Source organism: Rhinolophus ferrumequinum, chromosome X (assembly GCF_004115265.2).
Source record: "Rhinolophus ferrumequinum isolate MPI-CBG mRhiFer1 chromosome X, mRhiFer1_v1.p, whole genome shotgun sequence".
In the NCBI taxonomy this organism is placed as follows: domain Eukaryota; kingdom Metazoa; phylum Chordata; class Mammalia; order Chiroptera; family Rhinolophidae; genus Rhinolophus; species Rhinolophus ferrumequinum.
The window spans coordinates 3,505,044-3,529,557 of NC_046284.1; the positions used below are offsets into that span (position 1 = coordinate 3,505,044).

General features: G+C 53.5%; 1 protein-coding gene across 7 annotated transcripts in view; it reads right to left on the bottom strand.

Moving 5' to 3' along the window:
• STARD8 (StAR related lipid transfer domain containing 8) overlaps nt 1-18,959 on the bottom strand; it is a 37,124-nt gene extending 18,165 nt beyond the window's left edge. For 3 of the 7 annotated variants that reach the window (XM_033109186.1, XM_033109178.1, XM_033109170.1), the window contains exon 1: nt 18,745-18,959. In XM_033109186.1, coding sequence (XP_032965077.1) covers nt 18,745-18,862 — 118 coding nt within the window. In that variant the 5' untranslated portion in view covers nt 18,863-18,959. Of the gene's footprint in view, nt 1-11,082; nt 11,276-18,744 lie in introns of those variants that run through there. The other 4 variants (XM_033109220.1, XM_033109202.1, XM_033109192.1 and 1 more) reach the window with 2 other exon arrangements.
• Nucleotides 18,960-24,514: the final 5,555 nt, after the last annotated feature.

Here is a 24,514-nt window from a genome sequence, read left to right on the forward strand (position 1 = left end):
GACATTCGGGGGGGTCTGCAATACCCTGTCCACTGGGAGGTCGGGTACACTCGTGTCCCTGCTCTGGCTGCTCCTGGCTGGAATCACAGCTCTGACTAGATGCTTACAGGGGAGGGAGGCAGAGGGAGGGAGACAAGCCCAAAATAGCTCTCACCCCACATTCCAAACCGCACAGGAGGCGCACCACAGCAAGGGCCGCCGGGCTTCCAGCAGCCTGGCTTGGCAGTGCTAGACACTGGCTGGCCTTCGGCTTGTTAGGTCAGCGGGCAGAACGCGGGGCCCCTACTACACCTGTTCGGAAGCCAAGCTCCTGGGTCTATGTGAGCAACACTTTTGGAGTTTCCCTGTCACAACTGAGGCACCAAGGCAAGTGGCCCAGGAGGGTACAACGCTATGGGACTGGGTGACAATGACTGAAGCCACTGAATCTTCTTGCTGGCCAGTGGCAGGTTCACATGTGTGGTTCTCCTTAACATCTGCATCCAAGGCCACAGGGCCACAGGGATTCTTTAGCCAGGGCTAATTTATGCCCCTCTCCCCTCGGGGACCTTTCGCAACGTCTGGAGACATTTTTGGTTGTCACAACTGGGGAGGGATGCGTAGACGCCAGGGATGCTCCCCCACAACCAAAGGAAGTTTGATTCCAGACCTGAAGTGTGACACCTTACCTGGGGGTCGCAGGCACTTCCAGGCAGCTCCACCCCACGTTGGGGATGTCCTGGGGGGTGAGGCGAAGAATGGACACAATATTCAATGGAGATCCCTTGTCTATGGACACTGCAGACCCCTTGCAGAGTCAGCTAAGGAGAGCTGGCCGTTCTAGTTTGGAGTTTTTATAAATATGGAAGTTACACAAGGAAACACCAACCGTGCGCCTTCCCCCATGAAGCTGTGGCCTGAGCTCCAGTACACAGCTGTAAGTGAGGGAGGGTCATAAGGGTGTGGTGGCTAAACAGATCCCTGGCCTCCTGGGGCTGCTTGAAAATCTGGGTCCAGGGTTGGCCAAGCCTGTGGTCACCTAGGCTAGCACTAGATACAGCAGGGCCAAAGCAGGCAGCTGACATTCCTGCCTGGCCCAGGGCTTCCCTGTGACAGCGAAGGTCAAAGCTGCCACCTGTTCTGCTGCACGCTCTCCATTAGCTTTCTTGCCCCCAGGGGATCCTGCCCCCAGCCCAGTCCCAGATGCTCGGACAAGGTCATAGTGACAAGGAAAGATAGGTGTTTTCATAAGCCACGTGCTACTCCATCCCCTCCAGTCCCCAGTCTGGAGGCAAGAGATGACAGCCTAACCAGTCTGGGGCAGATATTAAACCAGTGGGAACTGGTCTGCACTGTGGTATGGAAGAGTAGTGGATGGAAGGTCAGGAGAACCACATTCTGGCCTTAGCTCCACTAGGAACTTGTCAGGTGACCTTGGACAAGCTCCTACCTTTACCTGAGCCTCAGTTTCCCTGTCTTCTAATGGCCATTCACCAAAATCTAGATCCGCAGCAGAGGTAGGTGTGACTGACAGTGGCTACACATTTTCTTCTGGGAGACTCAAGTTAGGGTCCTCAGTGAGGATCAAGACCAAAGCCATCTTCCCCTCCCAAGCTGGCTCTCCTCATTTCCTTCCTCCAAAGGCACCAAACATCTGAGCAGATCTCCAGTCATCCTGGTCTGTCCTCTCTCCACTCATGTATTTAGTCACCAAGTTCTATCAACTTTTCCACTGAATGGTCATGGTTTCCCACATGCAGCCGTGCTCCAGGTTCTCATGCCTGGATTATTTCAGTCCTCCAAGTTCCCAGCCTCAAGTCTCTCCTTTCAACAGCTCGTCCTGCCAGCTTCTCCTTCCGAGAGCCCAGCGCTGACCTGGCCACTCTCCTAGTCTGCGACCTAACAGGCTCCGCACTGCCCACAGCCTATGACAGATATCTTAGACTGCTTTCTCCCTGGCACTTGACCCAGCCTGACTTGAAGCTACAAACTCCTATTATGCCTCAGGATGGAGGCCAAACATCCCCTCCCATGAACACTTCCTTCCCTGACCTCTCACCACCCACTACCACCCAATGGCTGAGTTAAATTACATGGCCCCCTACACATTTCCACCACCTTCTCAGCAGCACTCGAGTCTGTCTCCCCCATTCAATCAGAGCTCCACTGCATTGGGTCCCACTGGTCTCAGCATCCTCAGTGCAGTGTGGTAAGGGCTACTGAATGTTCTGGCAACACCTACACAGGAAGTCCTGCTTCCCAACTGAACAGTGTGTGGGCCTCTGACCCGACGCCCTCCTTTGGTATCCCCACAGCAAGGATGCAGACGTGAGAACACACCTGCAACTCAGCGCGCGGCCAGAACACCTTGTTCCAGGGCAGAAAGCACTGCCAGGAACTAAGACCCACAGGTGTGAGAAGGGAAGATAAACTCGCCCTGAGGGTGGAGGCACTGTGGCCTCAATAGCACTCCGCTTTCCTATCCGAAGCTCCTGCAAGGACATCCCAGCTGACTGGAGAGAAAGGACATGCGCCATCTCCTGCTTCCCTCTCTTGGCCTGCAAAGTCTTGGCGCTCGCCCTGACCCGGTGCCACCACTTCTACATCCCCCCCACCCCCCCCCCTGCCTTGCCTGCTTCCTTTTCCTTTTTCTGAGGCCAAATATAAACTCCGGGACAGGAAATGCCTTGAAGGAGCCTGTCCCCACCCTGAGATCCAGAGAAAACTGTCTCTGACACAAAGGAAATGGGCTTGAGAGAAGTAGCCTGCTTAACTGGCGCCTCTTCTCTCTCTGGAAGCCAGTGGACACAAGCTGTCCCCTGAGCCCTGCGGCTGGCCAGCCAGCCAACCAGACCCTGTGACCTGAGCACAAAGGAGAGGGCAGAAGGTGACAACATGCATGCTCAGGCCATGGTGGGGCAAGGGGGAAACAGAACTCAAAATGTTGGCCTAGCGGCTGTGTAAGGTTTGGGGGTACAGTGGGGAGAGTAACAGGCCAGCCATCCATGGCTTTTAATCCTGGCTGTACTACTTAGCTGCAGCTGTGCTCATTGATGATAATGAAAGTAATTATTAATATCAATTAATAATAGACGCTAAGGTTTACTGAATACTTATGATGTGTCAGGCCCTGGACTAATGACTTTACACAGATTGTCCTGGCCAAGACTTAACTTCTCTATGCTTCAGTGTCATCTGTAAAGGTCAGACTGTCCGGCTCCAGACTGAGAACCACCAAGTCAGAATCCTCCTCATTAACTACGAGAAATTGCCTAGGCCATAGACACAAAAAACATATGCCGGGCTTTTCCCAGTATGAGCCCTTAGTCTGAAGTAAATTCCCATAGTGGAGAAAGCACCTGATCATCCCACATATCATTTGGTCCCCACAATAGCCCTGTCCAAATCAGGCCTACTGCACAAGGCGGGGGACCTGAGCCTATGGAAGGGTCATGTGGCTTCTATCGGACACAGATGGGGCCAGGAGCCTGCCTAAATGTTCCCCGCCCTCCTGTTAATCTGTTACCATGTCAGCCTCCCTACACTGTCCCCTCCAAATCCAGTTTCCCTTGGCTATGCGCTTTAGTCAACTAATAGGATTGAGCACCTACTCAGTGCCAGGCCCCACGTTGGCACCAAGGTCTGAAAACTGAACAAAAGCTGAACGCTCCTGGAGTACTTGGCCAGAGCTGCTACCAGGCCCATCCTTGTCAGGGAGGAAGAGGCGAAGATGGACTCTCCTTTGTAGCACCCTCTGGGGCTTGTTTGCAAACAAGATAGATAAAAGCTAATGAGCTCAAAAGCAATGGAGCTGGCAGATGGTACAGCCCCATAGAAGGAAGCTTGCAGCACCCAAGGGCCCTGAGGCTAGAGCTTCTGGACAAAAGGCCCCCTTCCCACATGCCCAATTCCAGTAGGGGCCACAGCAGCTGGAGGACTTACAGAGTGCAGCGGCCTCCTGCCTGCCTCTAACCACCCACACCTTCTAAAAACTGCAGCCTGGTTGTCAAGACAGCTCATTAAAGTCTCTCTTCTTCCCCAAGGCCACGCAGTGCTGGAAGGTGCTAATCACATGGGCCTGCTATCAGAACCACCCCCCAACTCCTTCCTGCCACCCTCCCCCGCACCCCAATGCAGCTCTGCTTTAGAGCATGAATACTCAGCCCTTTGAGTTTTCTTTCCTGTCCCTCTGTCCACCTGGGGGTGCGGGGTAGGCAGGCAAGGATGTGGGGGCTGTGTGCCCAGGAGTGCCTGACCGCTCGTGGGTGCAATGGGCAGCCAGGGGCAGGAGGGACACCCAGCCTCAGCTCTTCCCTCCCGCCGGGCACCAGAGTCGCTAAGAGTGTGGGCGGTAGCGTCAGTGTGCCTGGGTGCTGATCCCAGCTCCATCACTCCCTAGCTGTGTGACCTTGGGTAAGCCCTTCATTTAACCTCTCCTTGCCTCGCTTTCTTCATGTGTAAAATGGGGAGGAGGTGGAAGCTGAAGTGACAGAAAAGTGCAGACTTAATGCCCAGGAGTTGACAGGCTTGGGCACTGCACATCCCCAGGTCAGTGAAAAAGAGCAAAGTGACAAGGTGGCAGAAGGTACTACTAAACAATAAGGAGGTTCACAGGGGTTAAGCAATTTGCCCCACGTCACCCAGCACTGTGTATACCAGACTCCCTTGCTCTTCACCTGACACTCTCTTGCCCCAGGCACCATGTGTACAATTCAGCCCCTTCCCACATGCCCCTGTTTGTTCTTCTCATCTCGAAGGCTCTGCTCAGGTGGGGGCCACTCAGGCCAGATGTCTCGGGCCAAGGGCTTCCCAAGCTCCCTGCCCGTACCCCAGCCTGACCTGACCGCAGCCTGGAGCAGAAAAGCTGGCTGCAAGCACCTATTTCACACCTCGGACAGGCCAGCCTTTGGCCAGCCCAGATAAAGGACAGGAAATCCTCAGCCACCTCCCCAGGAGGTCGTTCCCTCAACCATGGGAACCGAGTTGCAGCCTGGGCAGAGGTTGCTCTGTGGTGGGGAAGCTGCCGAGTCAGCCCCAGCTGCCTGAGCTGCCAGCTGTGGTTTGGAGGAAACAGGGAGGTCCAAGCATCAGGAGACCTGGGTTCCGAATCATCCTGCCCTTGTCCTCCCTGGGCCTCAGGTGGAGGTCCGCAAGGACCACAGTGGAGGCAGCACACTGTCTATCTTACCCAGCAGCTCTGAGAACAGAGTGGCATCATGGAAGTGAAAGTGCCTTGGAAACTTGAAAGCAGTGGGAGGACTCATGGTTGTCATCGTCACTGGCTGCTGGAAGAGTAACGGCTGAGTTGGTGTTCCTCCCTGTCTGATTCACCCTTCTAAGCTCCACTGTGGGCATGGCTCATGTTCATTTCCGGCTTCAGTGCTCCTTAAAATATCCCCTCCCCCACCCCCACCAACTCAAGAGAGGAAAGCAAGCGGCAGGAAAGCAGGATACGTGGCAGCCCGTACATATTACACTGCCGCCAACTCATCAAGGTGAGCGTCTCCTCTCACCACAAGTGCCGTCTGCTGTGGGGGCAAAGAAGGTGGCCCTCCCCTCCAAGGGCTCCCCGGTCATCGGAGTTGGCTGGACCTGAAAGCCGAACAAATCAGAGAGAGCTGTACAAGGTGCTTGGACCCAGGAATCTGGGGTTCAGAATCTACCTGCTGGAATCACCAGAAAAAGATATGGGGGGCTCTTCTGGAAAAGCTCAGGACAGAAGTCAACAGGAGAGTGAGGACCTTCTACAGAGTCATTTCCCACCCCAAGTGCCGCAAGCAGTAGCACGTGCAGAGGACAGCAATGTGGCTGGGAAGGTCCCGGGAGGAACACCTGGAGAAGCTGAGGCTATTCGGCCCAGAGAAGAAACAGAGGGACTCAGGTTTTCTCCTCAGACCCCAGAAGGTCAGAGAGAGCAGACGGGGTCCAGATGGTCCCCAGAAACAGAGCTGAGGCCCAGAGGTAGAAGTCACAGGGAGACAGAGTCCAGCTCGACGTAAAAAGAAAACTTTGGGGCATTCCATGGATGAAAGCAACTGCCTTGCAACACTGCTGCAGGTACTGAAGATGGGTGCACAGGAAGTGCATGAGCAATTGGCTGGAAGACCCATGCCTCAGGAGCATTGGACCGCTGAGCAACGTCTGCTTCCTACCTCTGGGGTATCACGGCAGAAAGCGTAAAGGTGACTGGAGCTGGCTACGATCTTGGCTGGTTCTCACAGAGATCTGGGATCCCAGCAGCACCTTGGGCTGGTACTACCCAGGGGGAGCGGGTCACTCATTAACTTGTGGCTGAATGGGTCAGACGGTGGCTAGCTAGGACAGATGCAAACATGGGGAGGGGTTAGACAGCAAACTACACAAAAGCCCATGCTCAATGGAAAACCCAAGCTCTGGCAGTACAGGACGCAGCCAGCCCAAACTGATGAGCCAGCTGACAACTTAGCGAGTGGGCCTGGCAGAATTTGGTGGCAGCTCAGCTTTGCCTCGTGGATAAGAAAGAGGCCTTGACTGGGAATGCATACGTTCACAGCTGGAAGGGAACCTGAGAGACCACTGAGTCTGTGACACCTGCCCTGCCCCTTTTAAAGATGTGGAAACTGAGGCTCAGAGAAAGCAAATGTCTTCTCTAAAGTCACTCCTGGAGAGGTGGCTATGGAGAGGCCACCTAGAAGCCAGGTTTCCTGACTACAGTAGGGCCCACCACGAAATGTTGGTTCCTTCTCGTCTCGCCGAAACTGCAGAAAACTGCTTGTGGTCTAGAGCTTTCTAAATTGGACCTGGGTCTTAGCCTGACCCTTCCCAAGTCATATGGCTTGTTAAGATACAGGCTCTCTGGGGAAGGCCTTCTCTTTCAGCCATACACACAGGTAGTGTAACTGGCAGTCAGGTCCTGGCCTGGCGTGGACGGATCCACAGCTGTGCTGAAAAGACACACACAGCTCCATCCCACCCCAAGGAATGGCACACCCTTTGAGCGGGCCTTTCTTGCTGTTTCAGACTTTCAGATTGAGATCATAGCGTCAGCTGCTCCTGGAAACACCCCTACCCCATCTGGCTCTGATGCCTACAAAGACCCTTACCCCACTGGCCGTCTGAATCCCTGTCGCCTCAGCCGCCTCACCCCCTAAGTTCAACGTGTGCCCTTGAAGCAATGGGAATAACTACCTCTGTTTGCCTAAGTGAAGACAGAGGGGCAGGAGTTTAATTGGGCCCCAGAAGTTCCCATGACTGAATGTTTGTTAATGTCCCCTTGGGGAAGGGGAAGGTTCAGGATGGGGTCCCTTTAAGGCCTGAGGTGGACAGGGAGTTAGTTAATGGCCACCACCAAGAGGTGACTTTCCAAGGTGGTTATTATGTGGCTCAATCATTAACCAAGCAGTGGCAGGACCCCAGGCTTGTTGGAAAGGAGCCACTTCTTTCCCAAGGACAGCCCAAGGGTAGGAGACTGCAGGCAGGGCGATCACTTGTGGGGTCTTTCCCTCCCTCACAGCCTGCTCTGGGGCGGTGGGAAGAAGCCTGGGTGAGGGTGGGAGGGCTGGCCCGGATATGGAGGAAGTCAGCACACGCTCACTGGAGCTGGAGGGAAAAGCGAGACAGTGAGGGTTTTTATCGTGAATGAGAGAGGAAGCTCCAAGCGGGGCCCTGGCGATTAGATGACAAGTTGGGAAAGACGCTCATCCTGAATGCATCCTGTTTTGCTCCAAACTGGCCTCAGGGGCCGGGGCCAGGGCCAGGGGAGGGGCGGGAGGACAGCAGCCTCCCAGGAACTCTCCCCGGCCTGCCCACCCCAGGCTCCTGGGTGGCCCTAGAACTGGGGAGGCCAGTGGGAGAGTTAGAACTCCCATTTACCTCTAGGGAACCAGGGCATAGGGTTTCCACAAGTGGCCTCCAGCTTCGGCTGGAACCTTCCCTGAGCCTCTCTTCCAAGGTTCAGCTCACTGCCTCTGTCATTCATCTTCCCCTTAATCAAAAGCACTCGCTCCCTGGTCAGGCCTCCCAGGGCAAAATGTCCTCTTTAACCACTGGAAATCTGAACAGTGCCAGGATATCTGGTGATATTAAGGGACTATTTTAGGTGTGATAGTAGTATTGTGGCTATATTTTATGAGTCCCTATCATTTAGAGCTATATATTGAATTATTTCTAGAAAAACTGAGGTCTCTGGGACTCATTTCAAAATAACAAGATGAAGGTGTAACTAGGGAAGGATTGAGTGGCCATCGCCTACCGGCTGTTGGAGGGGCACATGGGGACTTATTACACTAACCATCTCACTTTTGTGTGTTTGAAATTCTTCACAGTAATTCATTTTTAAAAGCCCTCGCCAAGGTAAAGTCTTGGTGTGTCATGTATTATTTACACCACTAACTTCCAAACTAGATGGTAAAGTCTCTGAAGGTGGGGTCACACTCTGTGTCCGCCACAAGACCGAGCACTGAACATGCACTTAACCATTTGTGTGGCAATTGGTAGTTTACAAAGCACTTGGCCATGGATCCCCTCGTTTAACCCGGGGAAGTGAAAAAGGTGGGGGGAAACGGAGAGTCCGAGAGGCCAAGAGCACAGGAGAAGCAGAGCCTGGATTTAAACTTCCCTGTGTCCGGCTTCCTCCCAACCCCCTGTTCTTTGCCGAATGCCACCCTGAGCCCCTAAGGAACTTACCATCCAGTTCCACAGTCCCCGCCAGTTGGGGAAACAGGTACAGCAACCAGCATGCCAGTTGCCAAGGTGGAGGGCTGGGCAAGAAGAGACTCAACACAAACGCAGCACTTCAGACTGTTGCCTCTAGTCCACTAATTCAAGTTCACCAGGACCAACACACACACACACCCCCCTCCCACACAAACCAAGACCCCAAGTCACAGATGAATAGAGCCTTAAACACTTCACACTGACAACTGTGTACCCAGCCCTATGTTCAACTAGTCTGTTTAGGGCTGTGAGGTGGAGTAGCTCATGCTTCTCATCCTACAGACCTCACAGATTTCAGATCCCCGACCTGTATTTTACCTGACAACAGCCTCCCAAAGGCTCAGGGCTATGACACTTGATCCTACCCAAACTGAGAACCCAAGGAAAAAGTTCTCCCTATTCTATTCAAGCCAGAGGCAACTCCCTCTTCTAGCCAGAGGCTCCTCACCCCACCTTCCACTCAAAGGTGGGGGCACAGCCTGCCTTTGGTAAGCCGGCCAGCGCTGAACCTGAACTTTCCACAGCTGCGACAGGGAGCTCCTGGCAGGAGACCACTGACAGCTGCGACAGCATCCCCATCAGAGACTCTACCCTCTCTTCCCTGTGGGACCTTCTTGTTTTTGTGTTGCTGCTGTTATGCCTGGCTCCAGGGGTCCTCTGCTCCCTCTCCACTCTGTAGCGCTATGAATGGAATTTTAAAACTATAAGAAGACAGAAAGTGTCAAAGTTCGGGGCTCTATGTGCCACTTTCTTTGCTCCTCTGCTCAGACTCAGAAGGTGCTTTAATAAGGAAGACGCGCCCCAACACTCACGCAGGGTACACAGCCCCTCTGCACACCTTCGGCCCCTCTTCTTGCTCTAAACACCTCCAGATGTCACTTCCCTATGGCGGCTTCTCTCCAGGTGCTTGTCTCCATGTCGGGGATGGGATGGGAGCCACAGACGCTCAGAGTTTCACTCTAAGAGTCGAGTAAGGGGAAGAGAGCAGACGAGCCAACAGGGGAGACTTAGTGAACTCCATCCACGCGGCACTTTCTAGCCCTACCTACAGAGGTCCAGGGAACAGAAATCCCAAACCCCAAATCCAGAACATAGTTGCACAAAAGCTAAAGCCCAGAACCGAGGGCCAGCCCAGGATGACCAGCGCTATGGTAGCTGTAGCTTTAGAGTAAGAGGCCCCCGCCCCCATCCTCCTCCCTGCCACATTCTTCCCACTTGCTCCATCAACCACTCAGAAACCACCTGCAACCCCCACCTTCTCTGCGCCCTTGGGCTGCCTGCCCTCTTATCCTCAGACAAGAACTGCCTCTCCTCCATTCCAGGAGGATGAAAGTGAAGGGAAAATTCAGAGAGCAGTAAGACAGATGGTGGGTGGGGACAGCAACCCCTAAAGTGGGGGTGGGAACAGGTCCCACAGTAGGAGTCAGGGTTTGAAAATAGCCCTGGGTGTGATTCATCACCCTCTCCTCTGGATGGAGACAAGCCAGGGCCCTCCAGCTCAACCTCTGGGGCCCAGGGCTCTGCATTGGCCCCAGCCCTCCCCACCACCACTACTTTTGCAGCTGGCTTAGCTGCGTAATCACCACAATGCTCTCCATCTGCGTAGCTCCTCTGGCCCCACACGTCTCAGAAAACCCTTTACCTGCCAGCCAGGAGCAGGGATCCATGCACCAAGTCCCCAAACGTCAGGGCGGAAGAGACTGGCCCTTTAGATACTGAAAACACTGTGGCTCACAGAAGTCGCATGCCTCTCCTAAGGTCACATGAATTAGTGGCTGAACCTCGGTTTCCTGAGTCATAATTCAGAGTCTTGGGACAAGAGAAATGGAGAGAACCCCAGACTACTTAATTTGGAAATCCCAAAAATGTCCACTAAAAGCCTCAGAAGTTCTCCAATCCAAAACCATTTTGGACTTCATGGGGAAACTGAGCCCTGAAAGATGCAACTTATCCAAAGGTTTTCGCTTGATCCCCACAGCTACCCTAATACCAGGAAAGTCCGGGGCGTTTCTCAGAAGGGAAGGCAGTGGCTGAGGGAAAGCCCACACGGCGCGACCAGGGGCTTCCTGGAAATGCCCGCAAAAACAGAGAAAGGAGGAGAGGGCAGGAGAAGCGGCGTGACCCGGCCACAGAGCCCAGAGCCACGCCGCCCTCGCCCAGCTCAGGCCCCCCTCCTAAGCCCCAGAGCAAAGGCTCCCGACTCCAGACAGGCCCAGGGATAACGGGCGGGCAGCCGCCTTCCGCCACCTCACTCGCGGGGCTTTCCTGGGAGAAGTGCGGCCCCCCCGGCGGGCTCACGGGTGCCCCTAGTTTAGGCGACTCCGACCCCAAATCAGGGCGGCTAAAGTGGCTTAGTTCGCTACCCCCGCGTGGGTCCGGGTCTCCCCCTGCCGTCGCCCCAACTCCTACCTGGAGGCCGCGTTCACCGCATGGGGTTCGAGACCCCGACACAGCTGCCAGCGGGCAAGAGGCGAGCGCAGGCGGGACTGCTCCGTCCGGGGCACGCGCGGAGCCCGGGGTCGGGTGGGGGTAACGGTGCCAGCCAGAGCAACAGCTGCCGCGGCTGCTTAGCTGTTGTCAACCGGAGGCCACTCTTGGCGCAGGTGGGGAGGGAGAGGCGGCGAGCTGGCGGTAGGGGCACCCCGCCCACCTATAGGTCCCTCGACCAATGAGGAAGCAGTCCGGCCCACCGGACTCCCCAGAAAGTCGCACAAATTGTGCTGGGCGGGGCTCTTGCCTTCTAGTTCCTCCAATCGCTGCGCCGCTGCCTCTCCCCTCAGGTCACACTGCTGGGGGTGGGGGGAGAGAAGGCGAAAGCCAAGAGCCAGGGACCCAGAGTGAAGGAGCGAGCTGGCCAGGGACACAGACTAATATTTATTGAGCGCTGAATGTGTCTGGCACCGTCTGGGGGTTTTAAGTACACGTGCCACGTGCACGGGAAGCTTCAGTGGCTTGCTGAGGATAATTCACCGGGAGATACAACTTTGGTGAGATCTCGGGTTAGTAGAGGCAACCGAGAGAGAACCGAAACATTAGATATTTGAGCAGGAGGTTGCCATTCTCTCCTTGATCAAGCCCCAGCATTCTGCAACTTCCCCACTACTCCCAACTCGGCCTCAAGTCCAAATTCTTCTGCAGCGAAATGCATGGAAAACTTGGGGGCATCTGCACTGATCATGGCAGGAGAGCTCCCAAGAGTTGTGACATCACGTACCACCAGAAAGCCCGTTGAAATTCAGTAAGAAACAGCGTTAAGATTTTATTTCTCTCTTGCCTTTCCTCACAAGGGTTCAACACAAGTTCACAACCTTGATTTCTCCGTTGCACTGGGGACTCTATTAGTCCGGGATGGCAGTACCCATGAGCCTATGCGTCCAGCCACCCATCCTCCACATTTACAAGTACAGAAACCGAGAAGAGATGACTCACTCAAGTTTACCCAGGAAATCCACAGCAGGGACAATATCTGCGCACCGGTTACTTTCTCCCTACCTAATAGATGGGAGAAGGGAAGCTGAGGTTCCTAGAAAGCAGGGATTGCTTTCATCTAACTTGTTTGCTAGAGTATCCAACACAGATGAGAGCAAACATGAGTGATTTTTAGAACAGCAACTTTCTTAAGGTCACCCGAGGCAATGGAAGTGGCAGAACCAGAAATGTCGCCCCAGGTGCCCCCCTCCTGTCTGGCCTTCAACCCACTAGACCAAACTGGAATTCTCCCCCCTTACTTCCCTGCTAGCCCTGCTGAGTATCAGAGGATAAAAGATGAAACAAGGCTACCCCCAGTGTGTACCGCTCATTCCTCTCAATGGCAAGACAGCAGGTGGCACTTGGTTCAATGTGAGCCATGTCCCTGTGGGTCTTGGATGTGGATGAAGCCTGTACACCGGAACTCACAGCTGGGTACAGAATCCTACCCAGTGTCAGGAACCCTTCTGACGGTGGGGAGGGAGATGACCTTCCTGAGGCGGGGCTGTTACATCGGTAAGCATCCCTAAGGCTCTCAGTTGGAGCCAAACTTATCTTGCTTCTGGAAAATGCTAGAAGGACATAAAAGTGTGGGTCCTGCAATGATCCTAGAGCTTCCCTAAGGGCAGGAAACCGTGTCCGAGCTGATTCCTTCCGCCCCACGGCACCAAGCACAGTTCCTACAGCAATTTCTCAAGTGATGTTTGCTGATGAGGGAATGAACGTCAAATGATTTTCAAGGCACAACCGTGAAGCAACTACAATCCTGTGAATAATAAGCAAACCCAACTTGTCTTTTTGTAGATACCTTTAACTGAATTAGACATGATGGGCTCTGAGATACTCAGCTCTTAAAATAAAACAAGACAAACCAGAAAACTACAACAACAGGGAAAACTGCAGAAAGAACAAACTCTACAAAAAGAGTACAAAAACTACCAAAAAAGAACAAAAACTAAAAAAAAGAGCAATTACCATAAATAACTAGAACGAGAGCTCCACAGTGCCTGGCATGGAGTAAGGTACTCAATAAAAACATCTGTTGAATGACTGAGTGAACTCTATAGTCAGGGAAAACTATAATCCTAATATTTGCCATGTGCATTGTGACATTTGAAATGGCCCAAGTGACGTCTGGGCTATTTCTTTGTGTCTTGTTCGATCTCCTTCCCTTACCCCATGAGCTTCAGAAAGGCGAGAAGAGCTCAGCCTCTTCAGAAGCACAAAGATACCGTAGCTCATCTTTTCAATCGCACCACTCTGTCTTGCTCCCCAAGCCACCCCCAGCCCTCATGTAAGCTGACATCTTGCATAGAACAGATACTCAGTGATGGTGCCTGGATCGGATGAGGAAATGGTACCTTTTCACAGGCTCCTTTCTGGGCTGCCTCTTGAGTGCCTCTGAAGATAACTGGAACCATCAGGTCCTTGGTGTCACTTTTTCCACAAGCCCCAGTCTTACCTGTGTCCTATAGTGCTGCCGCTGCTGTCCTGGCAGCCTACTCAGCCAGCAGGCAGGAAAACATAAGTGCATGAGGGCTGGCTGAGGGCAGGTGAAAAGGCCTTGGGGTGCGTGCATGCACCGAGGCACGGCCTTCCCTCACTCTACCACGACCACAGCCCCGCTGCATCGTGCAAAAGGCAGGACAGGAGCTTCTGGAGCCAGACGGCCTGGGTACAAAGTCCAACTCTACCACTAACTAGCTGTGTGACCCTGGGCAAATGACTCTCCAACTTTCTGTGCCTCAGTTTCCTCATCTGTCAAGTGTGGATGATGATCACAGCTCTGACCTTGGATGGCTGTTGAGCAGATCCACTGGGCTAAGTCACACTTAGAATGATGGCTGGCACACAGAAAGTGCTTCTAACTATTACACGTGGTGACAGAGGCCCCGAGCAATGGTGGAATGATCCCTGGATCGGGAAGTGGGGCAGCTGGGCGCTAGTCTCAGCTCTGCCACATTATGGCTGTATTACCCAGGGCAAGTCACCGTGTGAGCCAATCCTCGGTTTCTTCACCTGTCAAATGAGGTTAGAGCACAAGCCGTAGCAGGCAGAGTAGAGACAACGGATGTGAGGGTAGATTGTAAAGGGCGGTGACAGGACCAGGACGGCACTAACCACGTTGCAGAGCTAAGCTTTTTTGCAGGGCAGAGAGAAACTCCATACGTACGCTGTTACCCTGAGCCTCACTCCACAACACCTGGGTCCCAATAAATGCCTATCTGAGGATTTACAACAGTCCCTACACCTCCCTCCCCCCCGCCTAGTAATGGGGGTTCCTCAGGCTGTTGTAAGCAGACCCATAAGCCCACTCTGGAATGGCTGCGGGTAACGCCAGGAAGGAACCAGACAGACTCGTCTATGACCCTTTTCCATGGAGCTAAAGGAGCAGCAGCAAATAATTCCAGGAAACTCAGCTGGGGAGAAAGAAAGGTGAGTAGGAGCGTGAGGGGAAAATGAATTACACCGGACAGGCGGGTCCAGCACATGACCGTGGGTGCCCTCACACACATTCCTGCATGCCTCATCGAAAGCCCACCAGCCAGGCCTGTGAGGGTAAGCGCCTGCTCCTTGGTGCTTTGGGGCCCCCACCCAGCCTCATGAAAGGGGGCTATTGATCAGGCTCCCACATCGTGGGATACTTAGTTACAGCTCATAAAACCATCCTGAGGAGCTGTGGCCATGGCAGGGGTTTGCACTAAGAGGGGTAGCCAGAGGAGGGCCAGACGTGGGGAGGTGAGGAAGCGGTGGTGAGAGGGGCTTGCAAAGGTGAGGGGCACACAGGCACCTCACTGAGCACTGCTGAGTGGGGGTGGGGCACAGACAGCTAGGTCCTGGGAGGAGTTCAGCTCACAGCCCAGGGGACCACTGTGGATGTGCTCACCCCATATGCAAGACACCCTGGAACGGGGAGCCCTGTGCTGGGCTGGGAGTCCTGGGATGCCTGTGAGGGGGAGCCAGGCACAGGGCAGGGGAGTTTCAGGGGCCACCTACCTCTCTAGGATCCCCCTCAAGCTACAACACACTGACCTTCACTCCCACCCACCTGCCTCCTGGAGCCATGGAGAAGAAAGTGCTGGGGTGGCTCATGAGGCCTCCAGGCACTTGGACTCGACAGCTGGAGGCAAAGAACCCAGGGCCACTCTGTTCCCATCCGGGGCTCTTCCCCAGACACCCAAAGGCCTGTCCCCTTTTCCCCAACAAACACCAAAGTGTCAGCCTGATGAAGGGCTGGCCCCCTCACACCCACATAATAGACCCACCAGGCCATGACGATGAGGTGGGCCCCTGGCCGGGCTTTACTGGCCCATCTCCAAGGGCCAAGACGTTTTCTGCTGTAGGCAGGTGAGCCCCCAACCCCCGCTCCCTCAGGGAGGTCTGCCTGCCTTTGGCCCCAATGAATAGGTGAGGTCACCCTGGGCAGAGCACTTGATGACTGCCGCACAGACACCCAGAGCAGGATGTCCACCCTCCGCACCCCACCCATTCCTGTCCTTCACAGGAAGGGCACAGCGTGCTGAGGGCAGATGAGTAAAGGCAAGCCCACCTCTAACACAAGACCCCTCGCATCCTCCGCATGCGCACATACAAACAGCTGAGCCCGGAGGGACCCTCCGTTCTCCCCCTCCCCCACAGTCCCCTGTGCCTGGTTTACTTTCAACCCTTACGCTTGCTCCTCCCTGGCTAGGCTGTTTCCTCATCTGGCAAAGCAGGGCTGAGCCCTAGTTTCTCCAGTCCCTTCTTTCCAGTGCATTCTCTGCTTCCGTGAGCTTCTCTGTGTGTTCCCGTGTGGGTGGGGCTCCCAGAAAGCCAACATTCATGGGGCTTCTGCAGAGGAGGGGGTGGTGGGGTGTGAGGGACTTCTGAGGATGAGGAGTAGCTGGGCTCCAGGCCAGAAAGAGCAGAGGAAAGAGAAAAAGGAAGGGGGTTGCCGAGGCCCAGCCAGCCTAGAAGCCTGGAGACCTGGCCTCTGCCTCCAGCACTGCCGCCAGCTCACCCCACAACAGTGGGCACCCCTCAGGATCCTGCCCCCTTGCCTGGGAACCTTCCACATGGCCCTCCCTCTGGGGAAGGAGCTCCCAAGACAAAACCTGGGAGGGTGAGGAGGAGATAGAAAAGGAGGAAAGAGGGGGCTCTTACTTCCCAGTCACAGGCCCCACCATCAATCAGCCTGACCGCATGTGCAACCAGATCCAGTGCCCATGAAGTTGGAGGGCTGCTGGGGCGGGGGTGGAGGGAGTAGCTTTTACAGGCTCTGCACAGTGCCTAGCACAATCCAACCCTGTGATTATGGGTCTCTAGAGCTTGGCAAACTCAATTCAAGCAGACAGAGCGGTCCCATGGACACCTACCCACCCTGGCTCCTTTCCCCGAAGGATAGCCCTCAGAGGCCCCAGGATGACATCAGAGAGCCTAGGATGTGTTGTGAGGCTCGAGGGCTACTCAACAAAGGATCTGGGCTCTTCCTGGCCCTGAAGTCCCTATCCTTTCTCAATGGGCTCTTCTCCAAGTACAGGTCTCCTCCATCGCCACCTCCCAATTCTCCCTCTCTCTCGCTCTCTCGCTCTCTCTAAATAAATAAAAGCTCTGCTCTGACCCTCACCCAGGCTGGGGCTTCCCTATGCATATGAGGTGAGAAAATTAAGTTCACGAACTCGTCCTAGAAAAAGTGCTACATACCTCATTGTTGAATATCACTACGGTCACCTTTGAAGGACTCCCCTTGGGAAGCTATGCACCAACGCCAGTGCCTAGTCCACCCTTCAAAGCCATTTTGGTACTCTTTTTCTGGAATGGCCATCAGAGCTGTTGTCATATTACCCTTGATGTCCTGAATGCCATCAAAATGTCTTCCTTTCAATATTTCCTTTATCTTTGGGTAAAGAAAGAAGTCATTGGGGGCCAGGGCAGGTGAGTAGGGAGGGTGTTCCAATCTAGTGATTTGTTTACTGGCTAAAAACTCCCTCACAGACAGTGCCCTGAGAGCTGGTGCATTGTCGTGATGCAAAAGCCATGAATTGTTGGCAAAAAATTCAGGTTGTTTTCGTCTTTTTCACACAGCCTTTTCAGCACATCTAAATAGTAAATTTGGTTAACTGTACAGTTGGTACATATTCATAATGAATAATCCCTCTGATATCAAAAAAGGTTAGCAACCTCGTTGCAACAAGTTCACGAACTTAATTGTCAGACCTCGTGTGTATCAACCTGTCTGTCAACATGGGCACCCGGACACCGGCATGTGGCTGGGGCAGAGAACACGGCAGATGGGCCTGACAGCTGAGGTCCCTATCTTTGTGGAGCTCCTGTGCCAGTGGGGGAAGCAACAGCAACCCCAGAGGGAGAATGCCCGACTCAGACAGATGAACAGCCAGGTGAGGTCCCAAGGACTGGGAGAAAGGTGGGGCAGCAAGGCGCCAAGGTTGGACACCTGATGTCTCTGAATCAACAGACCCCGAGGAAACACCAGGGAAGTGAATCCTGGGTCCCACTCCCACCAAGGCTCCTGGATCAGGGGCAGGACACTGCAACTCTGGCTTCTACCCTGCTTCTAGCACAGAGATGCTGTGTAACCTTGCTGAGAGTCTTGCCCTCTCTGAGCCTCAATGTCCATATATGTACAACCAGAGGGTCTGATCTGAGCATCTCTGCAGGGCCTGTCCTTCAGTGTGTTCATGTTCCATGACAAATCTATGTCGAGAAACCCAACCCAGTTTGCTATTTCCTCCCTGCCATTTGGGCGGGAGCAAGGGAGGATTTACTGGGGAAAAGGAATGGGCAGAGCCTGGAAAAGTTTTTAAGTGCTCAAAGAAATATATATATTTTTTCAATTTTTCAAAAGACAAAGTGCCAGGAACTCTGAGACCCGCTGGAGTGAAAACAGGCCTCGGGATTGAGCTTTTAGTCATTTCGAACTGACTAAAAATGTGCTTTGGGGTGGGGGTGGGCTCGGCTGTGTCATGCAACTGGGGAGTAGAGTTAGGCAGTAAGGGGCCCTTGGAGGGATGGTGTGGCGGGGGTGTAGGGAGCTACTGAATAGGTAGTGAGACCTAAGGATACGGAGACAAAAAGAGAGCTAGAAGGACAGACAATGGAATAAATAGTAAAAATACGGGCTGAGGGTCAGACGTACAGTGGGACAGGAAGACAGACAGGAGTGTGGAAGTGCGACACCAGAGCCAGAGAGACAATGAATAGGAATAAAGGGAAAAGAGCATACTGTTTATTAAGCGCCTACTGTGTGTTGGTAACTAAAATAACGTTCTTTTTGAGCGGAGGCTGAAGGCAGAGGGAGAGAGGTGGGGAGGGACGAAGCCAGACGGACAGTTGGGATAAAAGGACGGGGCACCTTGAGACAGAGCAAGAGCGGGCGAAGAATTAGAAGAAAGCAGGCGCGCTGGGGTGGAAGGTCTGAAAAGGGACTGCCAGCCAGGGGTGGGGTTTAGACAAACGGACGTAGGACTAATAGATGAAAACGGGACTGGAACCAAAGACGAGAGGGCCGGGAGCTTGGCGGAGCCTCCGGGACGGCAGCGCCGAGGCTCTCGGCCAAGTGCAGCCGAGCCCTGACCTCCCGCAGGTCCGCCCAGCTCTGTTCACCTGGTTTCCAGCGCAGCGGGTCGCCCCGGGTGCCCTTCACACCCCACAGCGTCCTCGGCGTCCACGTCCGGGGCTTCGGAAGCCGCTGGGCCGGCCCGCAGCCCCGCGCCTCGGCCATGCGTCGGCCGCGGCTCCGGAGCGCACAGGCGGGCAGCGAGCCGGCTGGCCGGATCACTGGCGCCTCGGGTGGTTGCACCCGGACTGAGCCCACAGCCCGGGAAACATCGAGGGAGGGAGGGGCTGAGAGAGCCACTGGCGGCTGGCCCCGCCCCTCATCGCGACTAGAAAGTTCCACGCCCCCACCTAGGGCAGGAACCCCCCCTTCTCTGTCCTATGCTGGCCTCAAGTCATTTAGCTGTGATACCCTGATTCCCCGTTGCCATCGGGCCCCCTCTCTGGTTGGAGTCACCTTCCGAGCCTTTCCACCCCGGCCCCTATTTCAGAGGTATCTGACTACCGATCCCACTCCTTCCTGCTCTCCCACCTCAGTGCGGGAGTGAGGGTCTTCTTCGTCCCCAGGGCAGCCCCTCCACCGCCTGTCTACCCCAAATCTCACCAACCACGTGAAATGGCAGAAGAGGGGAACCGTGGCTCCCACCGTCTTAGCAGGCTGACACTCACTCCTCCCCACCCCCTCCCACCTCACCCCCACCCCCACCCCCACCCAGTTTTCCATCTGACCACAGCAAAGGGAGCCTGACTTCCAACAAGAACACCTGGAAACGCTTCTAGTACCAAGAATCCCTGGATCTTATGAGCAGAAGCGTGCCTTCCAGACTCACGTTATAGACGCAACACTGAGGCCCAAGAATGCAAAGACGTGGCGACCATCTAAAGGGGGGGAGGGGGCATTAATTATGTCCACGTCGCAGGACTGTTGTGAGGACCCAAAGGGGCTGAGCGTGGTGCCCGGCTCAGAGTACAGTCTCTGTAAAGAAAGATTCACTTTTGTTCTCAGAGATCGGCCCCGGGGGTCTACAAAAAAAGCCTGGATCCAAGACCCTAAGTCATATAACTTCAATTCCCTTACCCCTGATCTCCACCCACAGCAAGCAAACTAGCCTTACCTCATCTGCCTTTGTTTACAATGGAAGGAACACAGAAAAGCTGCTGGCTCTCAGACCTGTTCACTTGCATCCCACTTCTAGTGGTGGCCAGTAAGGGGGGGCAAGATTCTAATAGTGGCTCTGCACTAACTGGGCACAGCCTGAGCTATATTTCCTCTCTGAGCCTGTTTCCTCATCTGTAATGTGAGGATAATCATCCCATGACACCATGGGTATCATGATAAGGGAATACGCAGGTGGAGTTCTCAGCCCCTCCCTCCACCGTCTCCATACCTTGTGCCACGAGACTAGGGCTAAGCAACCTCATTTGGGAGGGACAGGCTAGGAAAAGGAAGTTTGTGAATTGAGGTGGGCTTATCTGCAGATTTGCACCCACTTTTCATGGACCCAATGTCAGGGCTGGTAGGGAATGAGAGATTAACATGGTGATTGCCATGCCATTTATCCTTTTCCACAGGGCAGTGCTGGCACACAGTAGGTGTTCATGAAATATTTATTGAATGCATTCTTCTCGTGGGGTAGAGGACTTGCCCAAGGTCACATAGTGAGTCCATTTCAGAATCAAGACAGACCTCCTGTGTACTCCTCCTTCTACTAGGCCAGGCTGTTTCATGGAATTCTTTTTGGCTTTCCTCATATGATCATAAATCAGCCCTCTGACCTCTCAGCAATCCCCATTTCGGACCAGCTCAGCCAGGATGAACAGCCATTGGGAGGCTCCTCTCTGTGCCCAGCTTGGTGCTGCCAAGCCTTCGACTTCTGTTTCCAGCAGCCCCTGCACTGCTCCTGCCACAGGGGCAAGTTACCTAACCTCTGAGGAAAAGGAGGCCCCAGTCAGCTTCCTCCAAACACAGGAGTTTCCCTTTTGCTCTCTGGTGGGGCTGGAGTGCTGGACAGCCCTGGGCGGCAGCAGCCTAGAAGGAAGGGCGGCAGCAGCCATTTCCTACCCTGCTAAGGCATCTCCCTCCCTGGCCAGTCCCTCCCCTATTTCCTGAGTTCTGCTTTGGCCCCAGCCAGAACAGTGATGTGAAAGCGCTCCAAAGCTGAACTTGAATCACAGAACCTGGGAACTGGAAAGGACCCCACAGGGCATTTATTCCTACCCCATCCCCACTGCAGGAGTGCCCTCTGTTAGAAAATCTGATCTAACTTTTTACAGCTTCAATTTCCTTCTTCATAAAAGGACAGGATGACACCCACCTGACAATGTTGTTGTAGGAGGAAATGTGAGAAGGGATTTCATAAAAGCTAATGTGTATTGAGTGCTAACTCTATGGCCAGCGTGGTTCTTACCACAACCCTCTAAAGCAGATACTGTCATCATCATCATCATTATCATCACCCCCATTTTACAGATGGAGAAACTGAGGGATGACAAATCTAGTGTAACTTGCTAAGTTCACATAGCTAGTAAGTAGCGATGGCAGAATTTGAACCCCAAGGCTCTCCTTTCACCCATATCATGGCAGTCATCATCCTTACGCCACCGTCAAGTCCCATGAGCTCACATGTGTCCGTGTGCCTGGAACTTTTGTGCCCAAGTATCCTGAAGGGCCAAGGGGGACAAATGTGGAGAAACCCTGGGGACTGAAGATGAACCCTGAAGCTTCAGCTCCAAGCAGGAAATGTCTTTGAAGTCGCTACCTTTATCTTAAACATCTACTTGAACTTGCCAATTAACTCTAGGATACACCCATGTTGCTTTCATATAAAAATGAGCGTTTTTTCTCCTTTAGGCCTCTGCCTTTTACCCCAGGGGTACCAGACACGTGGCACATGGCAGGCCCTTAGTCCCTGAGAAGAGCTAACATTTCTGAAGCCCTTGTTGCATGAGCCAGCATTCTAAGCACTTTCCATGTGTGATTTAATCATTGGGACAACTCTATGAGGAGGCCAAATTATTACCATTGTTCTCATTTTTAGTGGGAAAACTGTAGCAGGAGTTAAGCGATTCGCCCATGGCCGAAGGTTTGGAAGTGACACTGGGATGGAAACCCAGACAGCCTGTAGGCCGTGGCTAGTGACCATTATACATACTGCCTCCCAGAAAGCAACAGAACCTCTTACCCACGCATCCCCACCACTTTGCACCAAGATGATTGAGTAGGTTCTTGGCAGAAGCAAGTCTTATTCTAAGGAGGTGAGCGGCTCCTTGAGGGCTGAGATGTAGCGCCTCTCCCCCAACTCACCCTCCCCAGATCGATGCATAGGGCTGGTGACCTCCATTCGAATGTGGTGACTGACTGCTTCTGGCTTGTGGCAATCTCTTGGACCTAGCACTTCACACAGGGGTCCTCTGCCACCCTCCATGGACAAGATCTAGCTTCAGAAATGGCTGGCCATCCATGTACAGGGACAAGTCCACACTTCTGAGGTTGACATTCAAAGTGCTGCACAAGGTCACACAGCCAAATCAGCCAGCATTCCTGAGACTTCATTAACTTAACTTCATTACCTTCCGAATGTGTTACATATGTTCTTCTCTCTCACAGAAATGCTCATCCTTATTTCCTCAGACCTATTTCACAAACACATGGTGCCTTCAGTGTGTCTGGCAATGTTCTAAGCTCTTTGCACATTTGAACTTATAGACTTCTTCCAGAAACCCTGGAGGTACTATTACTCTCCCGTTTTACAGATGAGGAAACTGAGGCACAAAGAGGCTAAGTCATTCACCCAATCTCCTGCACCTGGCAAAGTCCTACGTACCCTTTTAGGTCCTCCTATGAACAGCGTGAGCCACTCCCTTTCTGGGGCTCCTGCAGCTGTTACATCAGCAACGAGTCCATATTGAGTTTAGTTATCTATATGTCTTCCTACCCAATAAGAGTTTGAATTCTTGCAGGGCGGGGACTGTTTTATTACTGACGGTGTACCCATTGTTCAGGAAGCAGTTTGACACAGAGTCGCACTTAGGGAATATCTAGTAAAGGACGGAGTGAAGAGTGAGTGAGCCAGCGAGCGGCCCAGAAGCAGCCTTGACCAAACCAAGTGGTGGTTGAGACATTTAGGGTTTTCTTTCCCCAATGTCACTGGAGTGGAGGAATGTAAAGATGACTCAATGACCCAGAATGACATGCAACCACAGGTGGTGAGGGAAAGAGAGAGAAGGCCCCGCCCACCCCACCCCGACTCTCACGTGGCTGGGCCTAACTTGGCACCCCCTGACCACTAAGCCATTTGGGTTGATGGAGCATCCAGTGTGCCACAGAAGTCACGGGCTCTGGGGTCCACTCTGGGGTCCATTCTGGAGAACTGAGCTAACTGGCTTGTTTCGTCCCCTCAAAGGCCCCATGAGTGTATCTGCAATGCAGGGGGTTGTATGGAAAAGAGCAAAGGGTTTGCTTCTTTTGGCCTTGAACGTTATGCTTCAGTAAACTTGCTCTGTCCTTCCCTTGCTGGCCAAGTGTTCTTGGTGAAAAAGTAGAGGGGATTTGGGCTCAGTTCTGGTCTCGAGTTCTGGTTCCACCACTCAGTGCGAGAGAGAGAGAGAGAGAGAGAGAGAGAGAGAGAGAGAGAGAGAGAGAGAGAGAGAGAGAGAGAGAGAGAGAGAGAGAGAGAGAGAGAGAGGAGAGAGAGAGAGAGAGAGAGAGAGAGAGAGAGAGAGAGAGAGAGAGAGAGAGAGAAGGAAAAGGAAAGGAAAAGGAAAGGAAAAGGAAAGGAAAAGGAAAGGAAAAGGAAAGGAAAAGGAAAGGAAAGGAAAAGAAAAAAAGAAGAAAAAGAAAGAAACAAAGCTGTGCAACCTTTGGAAAGTTATTGACCCTCAGTTCCTTCACTTAGAAAATGGAAATCTTTTTTCTGCCCTGCAAACCTTGAGATGATGGATGTGAGAACACGTTGTAAGTGGGAATGACCAACTTCAGACAGAACAGCTGTGGGGTCTACACCTTTCCAACTGAAGGCAGAAAGCTCTGGAAGCCGAGCAGCAGCCTTCCTCGTCACCACCTGGCTGTGTACGGCTATGGCCCAGTCATTAGCCTCTTCTGGGCCTTGGGAAAAGAGGAAGTCTTAGACCCTTGCAGCCACATCTTCGGAGGGCTGCTGGGTGCACAATAACAATGTACATGCATGTGGATTCTGTGAGCTCCAGAGAAGGGGCCCCTAACTGTCGAAGCAGCCTTGGCTTTGAGCACCCATTTCCACACTTACTAGATGCCAAACAGCACTTCTCTGGGCTTCCGTTTCCTCACTTCTTACATGGAGACCATAACACCTACCTCCCTAAGCCATTATATACCTAGATAGATGACCAAAGCTTGGAAAAGACGCGCTTGTCACGGCCAACTTGCCCACCTTAGCCCTTCGTCCTGCCTGACCGCTTTCTTCTTGTCCTTGCATCACGTTCTTGCATCTTGTCCCTGCTCAGTTCTGATTGCCACTGATTCTGCCTTTATCTGGGAAGCAGTTACAGCACTGACCCACAGCCGCCCCTCACCCCCACCCCCCGGCCTCAGTACACACACCTGCACCCCAGTCAGAACTGGCAGAAGCCTCTCCTCCTCTTGCCATCACCTGTGTGGGTGTAGCATGTACCCTGCAGTCTGGACCAGGGGTCCAGGGCTCTGTCCATTTGAGCAGCTGGCCTTGCCATGAACAAAAGCTGCTTTTGTGTCAGAGGAGCAGTTTGCAGCTTGTGGGGCAGTAATCTGCCCCTTGTATCTCCACCGACTGGTGACTAGCAAGGAGGGCCAGCAAGATACCAC